Raw genomic sequence first — 18,902 nt, 5'->3', positions numbered from 1 at the left:
ATTTACACACCCTCCAAGTCACTCTATTTCATTCCATCCTTTCTAAATGTCCAAACCACCTCAACAACCCTTCCTCAGCCCTCTGGATAATACTATTGGAAACCCTGCACCTCCTTCTAATCTCCAAGTTACAGATTCTCTCCATAATATTCACATAGCACATTACCCTAAGACATGACATCTTCAGTGCCTCCAGACTTCTTCTTGTTGCAATATTCACCACCCATGCTTCACACTCATATAAAAGATTTAGTACCACTATACTCTCGTACATTACCCTCTGCGCTTCCAAGAATAGCATTCTTTGTCTCCACAGACTCCTCAGTGCACCACTAACCTTTTTCCTCTTTTTTTTTTTTTCAACAAGTCGGCCGTCTCCCACCGAGGCAGGGTGACCCAAAAAAGAAAGAAAATCCCCAAAAAGAAAATACTTTCATCATCATTCAACACTTTCACCACACTCACACATTATCACTGTTTTTGCAGAGGTGCTCAGAATACAACAGTTTAGAAGCATATACATATAAAGATACACAACATATCCCTCCAAACTGCCAATATCCCAAACCCCTCCTTTAAAGTGCAGGCATTGTACTTCCCATTTCCAGGACTCAAGTCCGACTATATGAAAATAACCGGTTTCCCTGAATCCCTTCACTAAATATTACCCTGCTCACACTCCAACAGATCGTCAGGTCCCAAGTACCATTCGTCTCCATTCACTCCTATCTAACACGCTCACGCACGCTTGCTGGAAGTCCAAGCCCCTCGCCCACAAAACCTTCTTTACCCCCTCTCTCCAACCCTTTCGAGGACGACCCCTACCCCGCCTTCCTTCCCCTATAGATTTATGTGCTTTCCATGTCATTCTACTTTGATCCATTCTCTCTAAATGACCAAACCACCTCAACAACCCCTCTTCTGCCCTCTGACTAATACTTTTATTAACTCCACACCTTTACCTAATTTCCACACTCTGAATTTTCTGCATAATATTTACACCACACATTGCCCTTAGACAGGACATCTCCACTGCCTCCAACTGTCTCCTCGCTACTGCATTTACCACCCAAGCTTCACACCCATACAAGAGTGTTGGTACTACTATACTTTCATACATTCCCTTCTTTGCCTCCATAGATTGTAGTAGGTTGGTAGACAGCAACCACCCAGGGAGGTACTACCGTCCTGCCAAGTGAGTGTAAAACGAAAGCCTGTAATTGTTTTACATGATGGTAGGATTGCTGGTGTCTTTTGTCTGTCTCATAAATATGCAAGATTACAGATATGTCTTGCTACTTCTACTTACACTTAGGTCACACTACACATACATGTACACGTTTATTTATACACACTCATCTGAGTTTTCTTTGATTTTATCTTAATAGTTCTTGGTCTTATTACTTTTCCATTTATATCAATGGGGAAGTGGAATAAGAATCTTTCCTCCGTAAGCCATGCGTGTTGTAAAAGTCAACTAAAATGCCGGGAACAATGGGCTAGTAACCCCTTTTCCTGTAAAGATTACTAAAAAGAATAATAAGAAGAAAATTGTCTTTTTCCTCTTATCAATCCTATATTCACCTCATCTTTCACAGTACAAGTTGACCATCACTAATCCGGCATCATCAGGGCCTATAGAGTGCCGGATTGGTGATTTTGCTGGATTACAGCAGTTAGGTTAGAATACACTTAACCCAACAGCGATATTTACGCATTGCCGATCTCACCCACTTTATGCCCTACTTTTGGCCCATTGCACTGTTCCAGTTTACCAAACTCATAGCTATTTCGATAGTATATTCTGTCGATTGAGTACAAGAAATCGCCTATTTACCTATTTCAACTACCCAATAAAGTGATCAGAAATTGGTAATTTGGCCAATTTCACATAAATATCAAGAGATGCCAATGTGGAAACAGGGTCCAGAATAAACAATGCAGACATTCCTGGCGCTAAAACAACATTTTCTCTGTTCATCAGTCATGTCTCTAGGCCCGTCTTATATTTCACTTGCTTTCCATTTTGAATTTTTATTCACACAAAAAGTAGATTTGCTGTTATGCAGACTATTGCATTATTGTAATAATTGTATAAATATTGTCATATTAGATTGCATATCAGACTGGCCAGTTGGACACGTATTGGATGGTGACATCATTTGTTTACTCTTGAACATCGGCAAAAATCGAACATTTCTGCTATTTTGAGCTCATTTTCAAGGTACTTTCCATTTTGAAACCAATCAAAATCATATCTATTTCTGTAATATATCTTCCATTCTATCAAAGGAGACCAAAAAAACAAGAATACAAGCATAAAAATCATATGAAAATACACCACAAAGTAGCTGTTTTACACCATTTTCAAAATCCATTTATGATATTTTCTTCATAATTATTTAAGAAACATTACATACCATATAAACAAGATATATACACCCACAGTATGATAAATTTCACATAAATATGAGGTGTTGTAGCCGGGCGGAGGGAAAAAATTACGTTTTCTCTGGCCCAGCACCAGAGAAAATGTGTATCAGTCCAACTTTGACCCAGTCACTCCCCTGAACACATTCGGCTTTGTTTATAATTCTTGGCATGACTTCTTATTACTTCTCCCTTCATTTATGATGGCATCTAAAGGTAGTTGTTAGAAATTATTAAACTCAGTGTACAATGTATGTTGATGGGCCACTTTAAATATCATATGGCTATGTAACCCAGGAGGGCTACATAGTTACACCTACCAGCTACCTACACCTGATTTCCTACAAATAACCACTACATACTCACCTCTCACACTACATTAAGACTACACATATTTTAAGGTAAGTAATGAGTGTACTGTTAGTTTTTTTATCATTATGCACTGCATGCAGCAGGACTGTTTTTATATAGTGCACACTTACTACACAGACCTATTCTGTCATATGTAGGCCCAAATTTACTGGTCACAACTTATGTGAGTGAGCTGAGCTCATGGTGACTGACAGTGGCTTCAAAGCCACCTTATCTTTTACGGACAATGTATGGCGTATGTGCTTTACACAAATAGATGAATTTATTTTATTCATTGGAACAATGGCTAGAGCTAAAAGTGAGCAGGTTATAACAATAAAGGGAGAAAAAGAAATCTGAATGGCTTATGCAGCAAGTAGCACCACCAAATGGTAGCTGCAGGTTGGTGTGGAGCCCTGGAAATTTGAAATTATGCTAGCCAAAATTAGTGCTGGATTACTGATTGCCGGATTAGTGATGGCCGACCTGTAATATATTTAAAATTTGCACCTATTCTTACTAAACTTATTGGGTATCAGACTTTTTAAAGAATACATAATCAACAATACAGTGGACCCCCGCATAACGATTTTAATCCGTGCAAGAGGGGTAATTGTTATGCGAAATAATCGGTATGTGAATGAATTTTCCCCATAAGAAATAATGGAAATAAAATTAATCCGTGCAAGACACCCAAAAGTATGAAAAAAAAAATTTTTTACCACATGAAATGTTAATTTTAATACACACAAACTGAAAAAGGCATGCACACTTACATGACACTTACTTTTATTGAAGATCTGGTGATGATTGATGGGATGGGAGGAGGGGAGAGAGAGTGTTAGTGTTTAGAAGGGGAATCCCCTTCCATTAAGACTTGAGGTGTCGAGTCCTTTTCTGGGGTTACTTCCCTTCTTCTTTTAATGCCACTAGGACCAGCTTAAGAGTCACTGGACTTCTTTCGCACAACATATCTGTCCATAGTGGCCTGTACCTCTCGTTCCTTTATGACTTCCCTAAAGTGTTTCACAACACTGTCAGTGTACAGGTTGCCAACACGGCTTGCAATAGCTGTGTGAGGGTGATTTTCATCCATGAAGGTTTGCACTTCAAGCCACTTTGCACAGATTTCTTTAATCTTTGTAGTAGGCAACTTCTTCAATTTCTCTCTCCCCTCCTCTGAACCAGTTTCCTCAGGTCTGGCCTCTTGCTCTTGAAGTTGATCTATCAGCTCATCAGTGGTTAGTTCTTCATTGTCCTCCTCCACCAACTCTTCCACATCCTCCCCACTAACCGCCAACCCCAAGGACTTTCCCAATGCCACAATGGATTCCTCAAGTGGCATAATCCTCTCAGGGTTAGCCTCAAACCCTTCAAAATCCCTTTTGTCTACACATTCTGGCCACAGTTTCTTCCAAGCAGAGTTCAAGGTCTTCTTAGTCACTCCCTCCCAAGCCTTACCTATAAGGTTTACACAATTGAGGATATTAAAGTGCTCTCTCCAAAACTCTCTTAGAGTCAGTTGAGTTTCTGAGGTCACTACAAAGCACCTTTCAAACAGAGCTTTTGTGTACAGTTTTTTGAAGTTTGCAATAACCTGCTGGTCCATGGGCTGCAGGAGAGGAGTGGTATTAGGAGGCAAAAACTTCACCTTAATGAAGCTCATGTCCCCATAAAGTCGCTCTGCCACGTCTGTAGGATGACCAGGGGCATTGTCTAACACCAGGAGGCACTTAAGTTCTAATTTCTTTTCAGTTAGGTAATCTTTCACATTGGGGGCAAATGCATGGTGTAACCAGTTATAGAAAAAGTCCCTAGTGACCCATGCCTTACTGTTTGCCCTCCACAGCACACACAAATTATCCTTGAGGACATTCTTTTGCCTGAACGCTCTGGGAGTTTCAGAGTGATGCACTAATAAAGGCTTAACTTTGCAATCACCACTAGCATTGGCACACATCAACAAAGTAAGCCTGTCTTTCATAGGCTTATGTCCTGGGAGTGCCTTTTCCTCCTGAGTAATGTAGGTCCTGCTTGGCATTTTCTTCCAAAACAGGCCTGTTTCATCACAATTAAACACTTGTTCAGGTTTCAGTCCTTCACTGTCTATGTACTCCTTGAATTCATGCACATATTTTTCAGCCGCTTTGTGGTCCGAACTGGCAGCCTCACCATGCCTTATCACACTATGTATGCCACTACGCTTCTTAAATCTCTCAAACCAACCTTTGCTGGCCTTAAATTCACTCACATCATCACTAGTTGCAGGCATTTTTTTAATTAAATCCTCATGCAACTTCCTAGCCTTTTCACATATGATCGCTTGAGAGACGCTATCTCCTGCTAGCTGTTTTTCATTTATCCACACCAATAAGAGTCTCTCAACATCTTCCATCACTTGCGATCTTTGTTTCGAAAACACAGTTAAACCTTTGGCAAGAACAGCTTCCTTGATTGCCTTTCTGGTGCCCACAATAGTAGCGATGGTTGATTGGGGTTTCTTGTACAACCTGACCAGGTCGGCGATACGCACTCCACTTTCATACTTATCAATGATCTCTTTCTTCATTTCTATTGGAATTCTCACCCTTATTGGTGTACGGTTGGCACTAGAAGCTTTCTTGGGGCCCATGGTCACTTATTTTCCAGAAACAGCACCGAAAACACTGTAATAATACGAAATATTCCGATTGTATGCTTGGATGTTACCGCGGAGGCTGGCTGGTAAACAATGGCACGGGCGGCACATGTGAGGCTGGCTGAGGGCGCACATTGGACACGTCTCGGACGAAAATCGGTGAGCGGGTTTTTAAGCGGTATGCGCGGCAAAATTTTTGCAATTAAAGCAAGCAGTATGCGGATTAATCGCTATGTGATGCCATCGTTATGCGGGGGTCCACTGTATTATGAAGGCAATCAGAAAGAGCATTCTTTGATTATTAAACAATGAACTTCACTATTTATTCAACAAAACAGGCAAATTAATGCCACCCAATGATGGCATGAGCCTTGAGTTCAGGAAACCACACCAGTGGTAACAATTTGAAGCCAATCAGATAAGTTATTCCTTGTGGTATATATGTTGGTAGAATTACTGACAATATGTAAAATAAAAGGTTACAAGTGCAACTAATGTGACATTTTATTGTGGTAACGTTTCGCTCTCCAGGAGCTTTGTCAAGCCGTTACAAACAATACATGGAGCACCTAGAGGCTGAACACTTCTCCAACATCATCCCCTCAAGCGTTACTTGTTACATTACGTGGACGACGTCCTCGTAATAACTCCCAAACGTTTTAATGTACAGAATCTTCAGGCAATACATGGAACAATACATGGAACACCTAGAGGCTCAACACTTCGCCAACATCATCCCCTCAAGCGTCACTTGGTTACATTACGTGGACGACGTCCTCGTAATAACTCCCAAATGTTTTGATGTATGGAATCTCCAGGCAAGGCTCAACACAGTTGAACTGGCAATCCAGTTTACCCTAGAAGAAGAGTCCAATGACAAGCTACCTTTTCTAGATGTTATCATTCACAAAGTAGATAACCTAAGATTTCAAGTTTACTGGAAACCTACAAATAAAAATTATCTCACACACTTCTATTACAGTCAAGATATTAGGACCAAAAGAAGCAATCATCATTGGTTTTTTTCCTAAGAGCATAATACCGAATTTGTAGTCCTGAGTTTCTTGACGAGGAATTTACATACATTCATCAAACCTTCACTGATTTACATTTTCCTTTCTTTTTCATCAAAGACTGCAAGAAAAGAGCTCTTCAGATCATTAATTCTCCACACACCAACACCACTCCTAACAAAGTTATAATTCTTCCCAACAGCCAGGTTGCATTGAATGTTTCTAAAGTACTTTCACAAGCTAACACTAGAGTTGTCATCACTTCCAGCACTTCAATAAAGGATCTAACCAGGACAAAATCCAAGCACCATGAACCAGTCAATGCAGGGGTTTACACAATCTCCTGTGGAGGCTGCAACAAGATTCATGTAGGTGAAACAGCAAGAAACCTCAACACCTGCCTCAATGAACACATTCATGCATGTAGGAATGATAACTTGAACAATGCCTGCGTGCAACACCAAAATTCCACCACTCATCTCATGAAATTCAGGGATACCCAATTAGTGATCAAAGAAACTAATTTCCGTAGATGCAAGTGCCTTGAATCATCACTAATCGCTGTTAAACAAAACAAAGGCAGCTTTATCATCTCTGAAGTCTTAGCAAGAATCCTCCTGAAAACAGTAAACCCTGCCATCACATAGTCTCTCCTGCTAATGCTACACAAGCACATTACAGAGGATGAACACCAAAACAGGCCTTCTCTAATTCAACCTCTGATAGAAATATTTGTCTAAACTATTATTTTTATGCTACCCAAGTATGTAACAGCTTTTATATCCTTTTACTCGTGTGCAAGTTAATTGTTCTACCATATTGTATCACTACTACTACTACAACTTATATTACTACTACTACTACTACTACTACCACCACTATCATTACACCTCACTCTAAGCCTATATATACCTTCTGTGTCCATGTATTGTTTGTAACAGCTTGACAAAGCTCCTGGAGAGCAAAATGTTGCCACAATAAAATGTCACATTAGTTGCACTTGTGTCCGTTTACTTTACAAGTCATTCCTTGATTATGGCACAGATTCCAATTATTCCAAGTATTCTTTACTATATCAACCAATTTTCCTGCATGCACACAAAACCTGATAAGTACCATCCTCGCCATTCAATGCATCAGCCATTAGCCCTTTCAGGGTCTGTCCTGTAGTTCTACTGCTTTGAATCCAGGGTCAGCTCTGTAGTTCTATGCCATAAGCTTAGCTTACTCAGATAAGATGTGAGTGGTAAATTTGAGCCTAGATATGAGAGAATGGATCTGTGTGGTAAGTGTGCACCATATAAAAAATCCTGTAGCAAGCAATGCATAATGAGAAAAAACTGTGATCGTGTTATTAGTTTAAAACAGCAACTTTGTGGAATATTTTCGTATAATGTTTATGGTTGTATTCTCAGTTTCTTGGTCTCATTTCATAGAATGGAAGATATATTACAGATACAGAGATGATTTTGATTGGTTTCTTGACTGAAAGTATCTTGAAATTGAGCTGAAAGTAGTAGAAATGTTCAATTACTGCTGATATTCCAGAGTACACGAATAATGTCACTCGTCTAATACGCGTTCAACTAGCCAGTCTAATATGCATTTAGGAATGCACTGATATTATTTATACAATTATTATAATGCAGTCATCTGCATAACAGTAAATCTTATATTTGTTTTTTTTTTTTTAAGAATAAAAATTCAAATTGGAAAACAAATGTAATATGGGAGGCTTGAGGACATAGCTAATGAACAAAGAAAATGTTATTATTTTGGTGTTATGAATGTCTATGTTGTTTATTCTGGACCCTATTTTGAAATTGCCAAGTTTTTAATTGTGTGTGAAATTTACAAAATTATCAATTTCTGATCACTTTCTTGGGTCATTGAAATAAGTACATGTGTGTTTTTTCTCAATCAATAGAATAGAAGGAATACTAGCAAAATAGCTAGGAGTTTAGTAGAGTGGAATTGGCCAAAAATCGGGCTCTAAGTGAACGAAATATTTGATGCATAAATATCACTGCGATCACTAACTTTGTGATTGTGTAAGTCCGTAAATTTTCCATCAAATTTCATACTTTTGGTTTCATTACATCCAGAAAAAGATTCTCTATCATTTCATAAGAAGATTTTTTTTTTTTAATTCTCTGACCCTGAGAGCAAATTTCAGATCAGGGCTTCTGACCTTGTAAGGGTTAAATACAGGAATAACTTGCATGGATATATGGAGAGAGGAGTATATAAAGAGTAAAAGAGAGGTTTAAAGAGTGGTGAGAGAGTGCAAATGAATAGCTAATGAGAGAGCATGAAAACAGAAGGAAAACCAGAGAGGTTTAATATAGTGGTGAAGGAGTGAAAAGGAGAGCTAATGAGAGAGCAAGAGAGGTTTCATCAATTAATTTTATTAAGAAGAAAGCATGGCTTTCATTAATTAATTTTACTGATAAGAAAGCATGGCTTTCTCAATAAATTGAGAAAGCCAAGGAAACAAATGGGCTAAAAAAAAAAAGTAGAGGTGCTAAGAAGATGGAGGATATACTATTTAGAGAAATCACTGAATGATGAAAGGAAGAGAGTGAGTGATGTGTTGAATTAGACAGGTGGGAGACGGCCGACTTGTTGAAAAAAAAAAAAAAAAAAAAAAAAAAAAAAAAAAGTATAACACCTTGTAGGAGTGAGGGGAGAGCCAGATGTGAGTGTAGGGGAGGTGAATGAGGCAATGGGTAGAATGACAGGGTAAAGCAGCTGGGATAGAGAATTAAAACAGAAAGGTTAACAGCAGATGAGGACATAGATTTTGGAATGGTTGGTGCATTGAAACGGGTATAGGTAACTAGGGATTGGCAGAGAGCATGCTTAATTCCTTAGTATAAAGGAAAAGGAGATAAAAGAAAGTATAAGAATTAAGGGGGAATAAGCCTGCTGAGTACACCAGGTATAATCAGCAATATATATCAGGTATATAATGCTCTTCTATCCACCCTATCACATGCTGTTTATGATGAAAAGTTCCTTACCTTACTCATAGGTAAAATAAACCTTAATCAGGTGAGGGAAACATGCCCCAAAATCATCCCAGTGAAATCAAGCACAGCCACAGAACTGACATTTTGCAAAATTGTTAATGTCAAAATACAAACCTTTCGTTGTCCAGATCCTCAAAATTAACCCTTGACTCTCGAGACCCCAAGTCCTGAAATGTCTCTCTGCGTCGCAAAATTTTCGAAAAAAAAAAACTTATGAAATGATAGAGAATCTTTTCCCAATGGTAATGAGACCAAAAGTACGAAATTTGATGGAAAACTTATGGAATTATGCTCTTGCAAAATTAGCGATCTCAGCAATATATATGCATCAGGGATTTCACCTACTTTGAGCCCTATTTTCAGCCAATTTCGTTGTTCCAGTCAACCAAATTCATTGCTATTTCTTTAGAACTCCATTTGTTCTATCAACTGAGTACAAGAAACCACCCATTTACCAATTTCAACTATCCAATTAAGTGGTCAGAAATTGGCAAATTTCATGCAAATTAATAAAGATGCCAATTTCAAAATAGGGTCCAGAATAAACAATGCAGACATTCCTGGCACTAAGATAATGTTTTCTCTGTTCATTAGTCACATCTCAAGGCCCCTCTTATATTACTCTTGCTTTCTATTTTCAATTTTTATTCACACAAAAAACTAGAACATTTACTGTTATGCAGACTACTGCATTATTGTAATAATTGTATAAATAATGTCAACCCATTCATGACTGAGTATTAGAATGGCTAATTGGACACTTATTGGACAGTGATATTATTTGTTTATTCTTGAACATTGGCAAAAATTGAACATTTACGCTACTTTGAGCTCAATTTCAAGGTCCTTTTCATTGTAAAACTAATCAAAATCATCTCTATTTCTGTAGTATGTCTTCCATTCTATCAAATGAGACCAAGAAAATGAGAATACAACCATAAATACCATACAAAAATACACCTCAAAGTCAGCATTTTATTCCAAAAGCACGGTCTGAGTTTTTTTTCTCGTTATGCACTGCATGCTGCAGGATTTTTTTTTATACTGCGCACACCGACTACTCAAGACCAATTCTCTCACACGTGGGCCTACCAGCTTTCTCCCACTTGATTTGAAGCCGCTAAAATTTTGGCATATTAACACGTCACCGACACTGGCTCATAAGACGTATATATATGACACCGACAGTCAAAGGGTTAATATTGTTCTCAGTATCTACTTTTTTAAAAATGTATTAGTTTTTTCTTCTGAAATAGTAGCTATTCCTTTTCTGAAGGTAATGACACCAAAAGTACAAAATTTGATGGAAAGCTTACAGAATTACACAGGCACAAATTTAGTATTCTCAGTGTAATTTACACATATGTCATTCTGCCAACTTTGAATCCTGGTTAAAGCCAAATTTTTAGCTATTTCACTAGCATGTTTTCCGGTCTATCAACTGAGCACATCATCCATTCAACTATTTCAACTATCCTATGAAGTACACAGAATTCAGTAATTTCGCCAATTTTACACAAAAGTACGTGTAAAAAAAAAAATACCAGTTAAAAATAGAGTCCGAAATAAACAATGTAGACATTCTTAGTTCTAAAACAACATTTCCTCTGTTCATTAATCATGTCCCTAGGCCTCTCCCATACTATACTTGCCTTCCATTTTGAATTCATAATCACACAAAAATAGAAGACTTACTCCATTTCTCGGATAATAAAACAGAACCAGAAAGACTGGTCATGCTTAATGGTGTCCCAATAATTAAATCAAACCTATTAAAAATCCATGAAACAGGCTGAGATGTAGGGAGAGGCCTTACCCATTCTCAGGAAAAATGGAAAAATCAAATAGTTCCACTACTTTGAGCTGTTTCAAGCTACTTCCAATCTTGAAATAAACCAAAGTCATTTCTTTTTCCTTAGTATGTCTTTTGTTCCATCAAATGATACAAAGAAACAGTCAATAAAACCATAAAAATAATCTGAAAGAACACCTCAAAGTTGCTATTTTAAATAATACACATGGTCAGAGTTTTAGCTTTTTTCATCATGCATCGCATGGGGCAGGAATTTTTTATACTGTGCACACTCACCACACACACCCATTCTCTCATAACTAGGCTAAAATTTACCCTTCACAGCTTATCTGAGTGAGCTGAGCTCATGATGTAGAACTCTGTCAGGGACCCTCACCTCAATGATATAGTTCCACATGACAGACACTGAAAGAGTTAATGCTAATTAAAAATTAGAATTAAATATCATACAATAGCCCACTTGCAATACATAGACAACTCACTCATTTTAAACCAAAAAAAACTTACCTTTGCCAAAACATATGGAAAATCTCTACGTGATATTTTTACACACTGATCCTTTTTGGAGGCTAAGAAATGTAGTTGCTCACAAGTGAGTCCTGCATAAATCTGACCCTTGATAACAGCTATGGTAGCAGGCACCGCTCCCTAAAAAATATACATTTATAGCATTTCAGCACATTTATTACTGAATCAAAAATATTTCATCAAGATTAAAAAATAGGAATTGTTTATAACAATATATTAATTGTATTTTTTTTTTTTAAAGATTAACATATACAACCTCTTTTCTGATAATATCTTCAACCTTCACAGCTGTTTCAAAATTTTGTGGGTATGGCATTCCATGAGTGATAATTGTGGACTCTAATGCAACAACTGGTTGACACGATGAGAGTGCTTCTTTGACTTCCATGCTAATGGTAATGCCACACGATTCATGATGAATTCTATGAATAAAGGAATATGTATGAATTCAATCAATTTTGTCATTGGTTCAGTGAATATTAAAATGCCAAAATGCAATATATACAGTACAAATAGTTGCAAAAGTTGAAAAAATCTTAAAATATTTATTGAAGTGCATAATTATCAAAGTTTCAAAATTTTCTTTTGGCTTTTTAGTACGTACGTAATTGGATTGTGAACAAGGTAAATATATGAAGGGTTTGGAAGTGGAAAAGAGTGCCTGTACTATAAAGGAGGGGTGGGGATATTGAAGCTGGAGAATAATCTGAAGTGTGATGTCAGCACACACTGCCTTGGCAAGATTCATTGAGTTTAAAAAAAAAATGATCAAAATTTTGCTTTCAAGTCTTTCAAATGTCTTATGGTAGTGCAGTAAATCCTACCACTCATTTAATTAACCCCTTCAGGGTCCAAGGCCCAAATCTGAAGTGGTGCCCCAGTGTCCAAGAATTCTCAAAAAAAAAAATTTGTTATTTTTTCTTATGAAATGATAGAGAATCTTTTTGTGAAGGTAATAAAACAAAAAGTACGAAATTCGATGGAAAATTGACGAAATTATGCTCTCGCGAATTTTGATGTGTCAGCGATATTTACGAATCAGCGATTTTGCCGACTTTGACTCCCATTTTAGGCCAATTACATTATTCCAGTCAACGAAATTCTTAGCTATTTCACTAGTATTCCTTCTATTCTATTGATTGAGCACAAGAAATTGCCAAGTCAACTGTTTCAACTACAAATTAAAGTGATCGGAAATTGTTAATTTGGCCAATTTAATACAAAGTTAAAAATATTCCAATTTCAAAATAGGGTCCAGAATAAACAATGTAGGTATTCCTGGAACTAAACTAACATTTCCTCTGTTCATTAGTTATGTTTTGAGGCTTTACAAATAAATTCCATTTTGATTTTTTATTCACATAATGAATTTTTATTCACACCAAAAAATAGAAGATTTACTGTTATGCAATACTGTAATAATTGTATAAATATCATCACCATATTTGTGAATGAATATTAGACCCATCAGCTGGTGTGTATTAGACGTGTGAGGTCGTTTGTTTACTCTTGAATATCGTCAAAAATTTAACATTTCTGCTACTTTGAGCTCAGTTTCAAGCCATTTCCAGTGCTAAAACCAATCAAAATCATCTCTATTTCTGTAACATGTCTTCCGTTCTATCAAATGAGACCAAGAAATCGCAAATACAACTATAAAATACATATGAAAAAACACTGCAAAGTCGCTGTTTTAATCGAAAAATCATGATTTCAGTTTTTTCTCTCATTATACACGGTGTGCTGCAGGATCTGTTTTATGTGGTGCACACATACCACATAGATGTATTCTCTCATATCTAGGCCCAAATGTACCACTCACAGTTTATCAGAGTAAGCTGAGCTCATGACGTAGATCTACGGTTTGGACCCTGAACGTAAAGCCGTAGATCTACGGGATGGCCCCTGAAAGGGTTAATAAGAGAACCATTGTGGTGAATTTCACAGGATGGACCAATACCTACACTGTTAGTTACACAGTACAGTTGACTCTTGAACAACGTGGGGGTAAGGGGCCCTTATCCCCTGCACAGTCAAAAATCAGCGTATAACTTTTGACTCCTCAAAAACTTAACTACTAATGGCCTAATGTTGACCAGAAGCCTTACCAATAACATAAACATTCAATTAGCACATATTTTGTATGTTATACTATATATTATACAGTGGACCCCCGGTTCGCGATGCCATCGGTATCCGATAAATCTGGTATGCGATGTATTATATTGCAAAAATTTTGCCTCGGTTCCCATTAAAAAACCTGGTATACGATTCATCCGAGACGTATCCACGTGTGTGCCAGTGTTTACAAGCCAGCCAGTGTGCTCGCATCTAAGGATACGTTCAGTACATTCCATATTATCACAGTGTTTTTGGTGCTTGTTTCTGCAAAATAAGTTACCACGGGCCCCAAGAAAGCTTCTAGTGCCAACCCTTCGAGAAAAAGGGTGCTAATGACTATTGAAATGAAGAAAGAGATAATTGCAAAGTACGAAAGTGGAGTGCGTGTGTCGGAACTGGCCAGGTTGTATACAAAACCCCAATCAACCATCTCTACTATAGCGACCAGGAAAACGGCAATCAAGGAAGCTTTTGTTGCAAAAGGTGCAACTGTGATTACAAAACAGCGACCGCAAGTGTTAAAGATGTTGAGAGACTGTTATTGGTGTGGATAAATGAAAAACAAATAGCAGGAGATAGCATCTCTCAAGCGATCATTTGTGAAAAGGCTAGGCAGTTGCATGACGATTTGGTAAAGAAATTGCCTGCAACTAGTGGTGATGTGAGTGAATTTAAGGCCAACAAAGGTTGGTTTGAAAGATTTAAGAATCATAGTGGCACACATAGTATGATTAGGCATGGTGAGGCTGCCAGTGACTCTCAAGCTGGTCCTAGTGGCATTAAAAAAAGAAGGGAAGTAACCCTGAAAAAGGACTTGCTACCTCAAGTCCTATTGGAAGGGGATTCCCCTTCTAAACATTAACAACTTCGACACTCTCCGCTCCTCCCATCCCATCAATCATCACCAGATCTTCATTAAAGGTAAGTGTCATGTGTTCTATTCTTAGTAGAGTACTACAAACTGTGCATGTCTTCTTCAGTTTGTGTGCATTAAACTTAATATTTCATGTGGTAAAATTTTTTTTTTCATACTTTTGGGTGTCTTGCACGGATTAATTTGATTTCCATTATTTCTTATGGGGAAAACTGATTCTCTTTCCAACATTTTTGGTTTACGATGAGCTCTCAGGAACGGATTAATATCGCAAACCGGGGGTCCACTGTATACTGTATTCTTTCAATAAAGTAAGCTAGAGAAAAGAAAATGTTATGAAAATCATAAGGATGAGAAAATACACTTACAGTATTGTACTGTATTTATCGATACCATAAGTTTACATCATCTGTTTACAAGATGAATCATCTCTCAGTACCTTCATCAGTATTGTCTTATATGATACAGAACACTGTATAAGTTATACATATTACTCACACTAGACATTAAAAATGAAAAGAACGTGAAAGTCAGCTGTGTGGTAGCACTGGACATTGCTGGTGCTTTCCACCGGGTGTGGCACCAGGGCCTCTTAGCAAAACTGCAAGCTCTGGGAATTGCTATGTCTCCTCAGTGACCACCTTCATGGTAGATCTCTAAGGGTAGTTCTCAATGGAACAGAATCAGCAAGACATCCTATTGGGGCAAATGCTCCACAAGGAAGCATGCTGGGACGATTGTTATGGAATGTCTATTTCAATGACCTTCTTCATCTCATCCCAGAATCCCATGCATATGCAGACAACTGTACAATGACATTCACTTATCAAAGAGAAGAAATGCCAGCTGCTCTAAGCCACATCAATCACCAGCTAAGAGCTATATCAGCCTGGGGAAATAGATGGCAAGTAACATTTGCACCTGAGAAAACACAAATGATGATGGCCTCTAGGCACCATGATGGCAATGCCGGTGCAGTAGTAAGGATGAATAGGAGGGTGTTGGCACCTGGGAAAGAAGTTGATATCCTTGGGGTGAAATTTGACTCCAAACTGACCATGAAGAACGATGTTGTAAATCTTGCAAACAAGACAGCCAGGAAGCTTACAGCACTTTGCCGTATCTCACATCTACTTGACAGTAGGGGTTGTAAGATTCTGTATGAGGCACAAGTATGCTCATACCTTGAGTATGCTCCACTTTCTTGGTCTGCCTGCCCCCCCTCTCATCTGCGACTGCTTGACAGAGTAGAGAACAGAGCAAGACGTCTCATCTCTCACCTGGACCAATCCTGGATAGATCTGTCATTTCAGCAGAGCCTTCAACACAGGAAGGATGTGGGTGGCCTTACTGTTATGTACAAGGCCAATGTTGTCAAAGTACCACACTTGGATCCACTTCAAGGACAGCGTGAAGCAAGATTCTATATCACAAGACGGGCAGAAAGCAGCAACTTCATTCTGGCTGTACCCTTCTCCAGAACATCACTTCATCCGAGATCATTTATCCCCAGGATGACTCGAGTATGGAACACATTCGTACAGCATTATGATGTCAACGAGATAAAGTCAGTTGATCAGATGAAAATGCTGGCCCACAGACAGCTCCAACTTCATCCTATTCCCTACTTGTATGTCTCATAACAATAAAAATGCTTTCAAATGAGTAAATGTAGTTAAGCACTCTTAGCTTGTCAATAAAGTTAGGAATCCTTAACCTGTCATTAGCTTGTCAATAAAGCTAGGGATCCTTAACTTAACCTTGTCAAACCCTGTGTAAAAAATAAAAATGTAAACGTGCATCTTTATGCATATTTACATTTCTCACGACTGTGAATCAAACATGTGTTATTATTATTATTATTATTATTATTATTATTATTATTATTATTATTATTATTATATTATTATTATTATTATATTGCATTTTTACCTTTGTCTGCATTTCTCTCAACTGTGAATGGAACATACTCATTTTCTTTAAATCCAAAATTAAAACCAAACCTTTTCTTTTTACTTTAAAATTTAAAAGGGGAGACGTCAACAAAATATAAAATTTAAAAAATCAAAACACATTACAAACAGCTAGTCCCAGAGAGAACTGTACTTTACACATATTCCCTATTCACAAAAAGGGTGGGGTGGGGGTGTCAGGGGGGGGGGGATGGGGTAGGTCTCCCCGCACAAGGGCCTCCACCAGGGCAGCCTGAGCTAAAAATTTTTTCTCCCCCAAACGGGAAATTGTTAAATTAATTTTACGGAAAAAATTTTTAATTTTTTAATAGTGTTCCAAAAACCAAATAAATAGTAATATAATGGGCTACCAATATTATTGGGGGAAAACTTTTACAGTAGGGCCCCCTTTATACGGAGATTAGGTGCAGGCACGCTGGAAAAGGGACATTAAAACAGAATACCTTTTTATATAAATGAAAAAATCATAAAAGTTTAATTAAATATATTTAAGTAATAGTACAAAAAGGCTTTAAAAAAACATTAAAAAAAAAATATATACATAATTCTTTTCCTCAAAATATTTGTAGTTTTAATGTGGGGGTGAGATGAGTAGTTTTATTTGGGAAATGGGTTGTACCCCGGGGGTTTGGGGTAACCCACCTGGCTCCCTCCCCAAAGAAATATCCAAAATTAAAGTGGCCTAAGAATAAAATAACATGAGTAACTTTATTTCCGAAAATGTGTGGTCTTAATGAAAGGGAGGGAAAAGTGTAGGTAGGTGTAGGTGCTGGTGGTGGTTGCAGTTGGTCCCGGCCCCCCCTAAATGTTTGCCATTTTTAAAAGCCCCCCAAACAAATTACATGAAATCAAAGGGGAAACCAAACCAACATATTAACCCTTCCAGAGAGCTTTCGTTAGTAATTTATCATTAGTCAATTAATTTTCCCCAAAAAAATAAGGGACCCTCAACCGGGAATTAATCCTTCTGAGAGCTCCGTTAATCAAAATAATTGTTAGTCAATTTAAATTTTTCCCCATAAGAAATATTAAATAAAATTAATGGGGAAGCCCCCCAAAGATTAAAAAAAAATTTCCCAAATGAAATATTAATTTTAATAAAAAAACTGAAAAAGCAGGGCCCGCCTTATTTTAAAATCTGGTGATGATTGATGGATGGGGGGAAACCGTTGATCTTCTTATTTTTTTTGAAGGAAACCTTTCCCTTTTAGCACTTGGGGTAGCAACCCTTTTTGGGTTACTTTTTTGTTCTTTAATCCCACTGGGACCAGCTTCGGGAGTCACGACCTTCGACAACAATCTTCCATAGATACCTGTCCCCCTCCTTTATGATTTTCCCAAAAGGGGTTTCCCTTGTCGGTACAGGTTAAACCGGTTTGCATAGCTTTGGGTGATTTTCTAAAAAAGGTTTGCACTTCAACCATTTTCAAATTTTCTTTAATTGAACAACTTTTCAATTCTCTATCCTCCTCCGGCAGTTTCCCAGGTCTCCCCTCTTGTGTTAAAGATGATCTGCATCATCATGGTTAGTTCTTCATTGCCCTCCTCCACCAACTCTTTCCCATCCCCCCCCTTTCCCCCCCCTTGGACTTCCCAATGCCAAAATGGATTTCAATGGATAGCTAGGTTGTAAAACCCCTTCACAACCCTTTTTGTCTACACTTCTGGCCACATTTTTTTCCAAAGCAGAGTTCAAGGTCCTTAGTCACTTCCCCCGCCTTAAAAAGTTTACAAACTGGAAGGTAAATAATTTTTCCAAAATCTCTTGAGTGTTGAGTTTCTGGGTCACTAAGCACCTTCAAACATAGTTTTTGTGTACAGTTTTTAAGGGAAATGACCTGCTGGTCCATGGGCTCGGGGAGGGGTGTTAGGGGAAAAACTTCACCTTAATGAAGCTCATGTCCTAAAAATCGCTTCAAGTCTGAAGGATGACCAGGAGCATTGTCTAATACCAGGAGGCACTTAAGGTCTAATTTCTTTTTAATTGGGGAATTTTCACATTGGGGAAAAACATGTGAACCAGTCAAGAAAAAATCCCCATGACCCATGCCTCTGTTTTCCCTCCACAGCACACAATAGCCTTTACGAATTGTTTTTTCCCTTTAAAACCTTTGGGGGTTTAGGGATAC

The 18,902-nt window shown here is 37.9% G+C and overlaps 1 protein-coding gene across 1 annotated transcript in view; it reads right to left on the bottom strand.

Annotated features, from left to right (window-relative positions):
* LOC128686836 (pseudouridine-5'-phosphate glycosidase) overlaps window positions 1-18,902 on the bottom strand; it is a 138,643-nt gene that overhangs the window by 90,892 nt on the left and 28,849 nt on the right. Inside the window, exons 3-4 of the mRNA XM_070082709.1 lie at window positions 12,062-12,227; window positions 11,785-11,925 (exon numbers count right to left, since the gene is read on the bottom strand). Coding sequence (XP_069938810.1) covers window positions 11,785-11,925; window positions 12,062-12,227 — 307 coding nt within the window. The remainder of the gene's footprint in view (window positions 1-11,784; window positions 11,926-12,061; window positions 12,228-18,902) is intronic.

This window comes from Cherax quadricarinatus, chromosome 7 (assembly GCF_038502225.1).
Source record: "Cherax quadricarinatus isolate ZL_2023a chromosome 7, ASM3850222v1, whole genome shotgun sequence".
Taxonomy (NCBI): domain Eukaryota; kingdom Metazoa; phylum Arthropoda; class Malacostraca; order Decapoda; family Parastacidae; genus Cherax; species Cherax quadricarinatus.
Note: the sequence above shows the minus strand (reverse complement) of the source record. Positions and strands in the feature narration are given on the sequence as shown.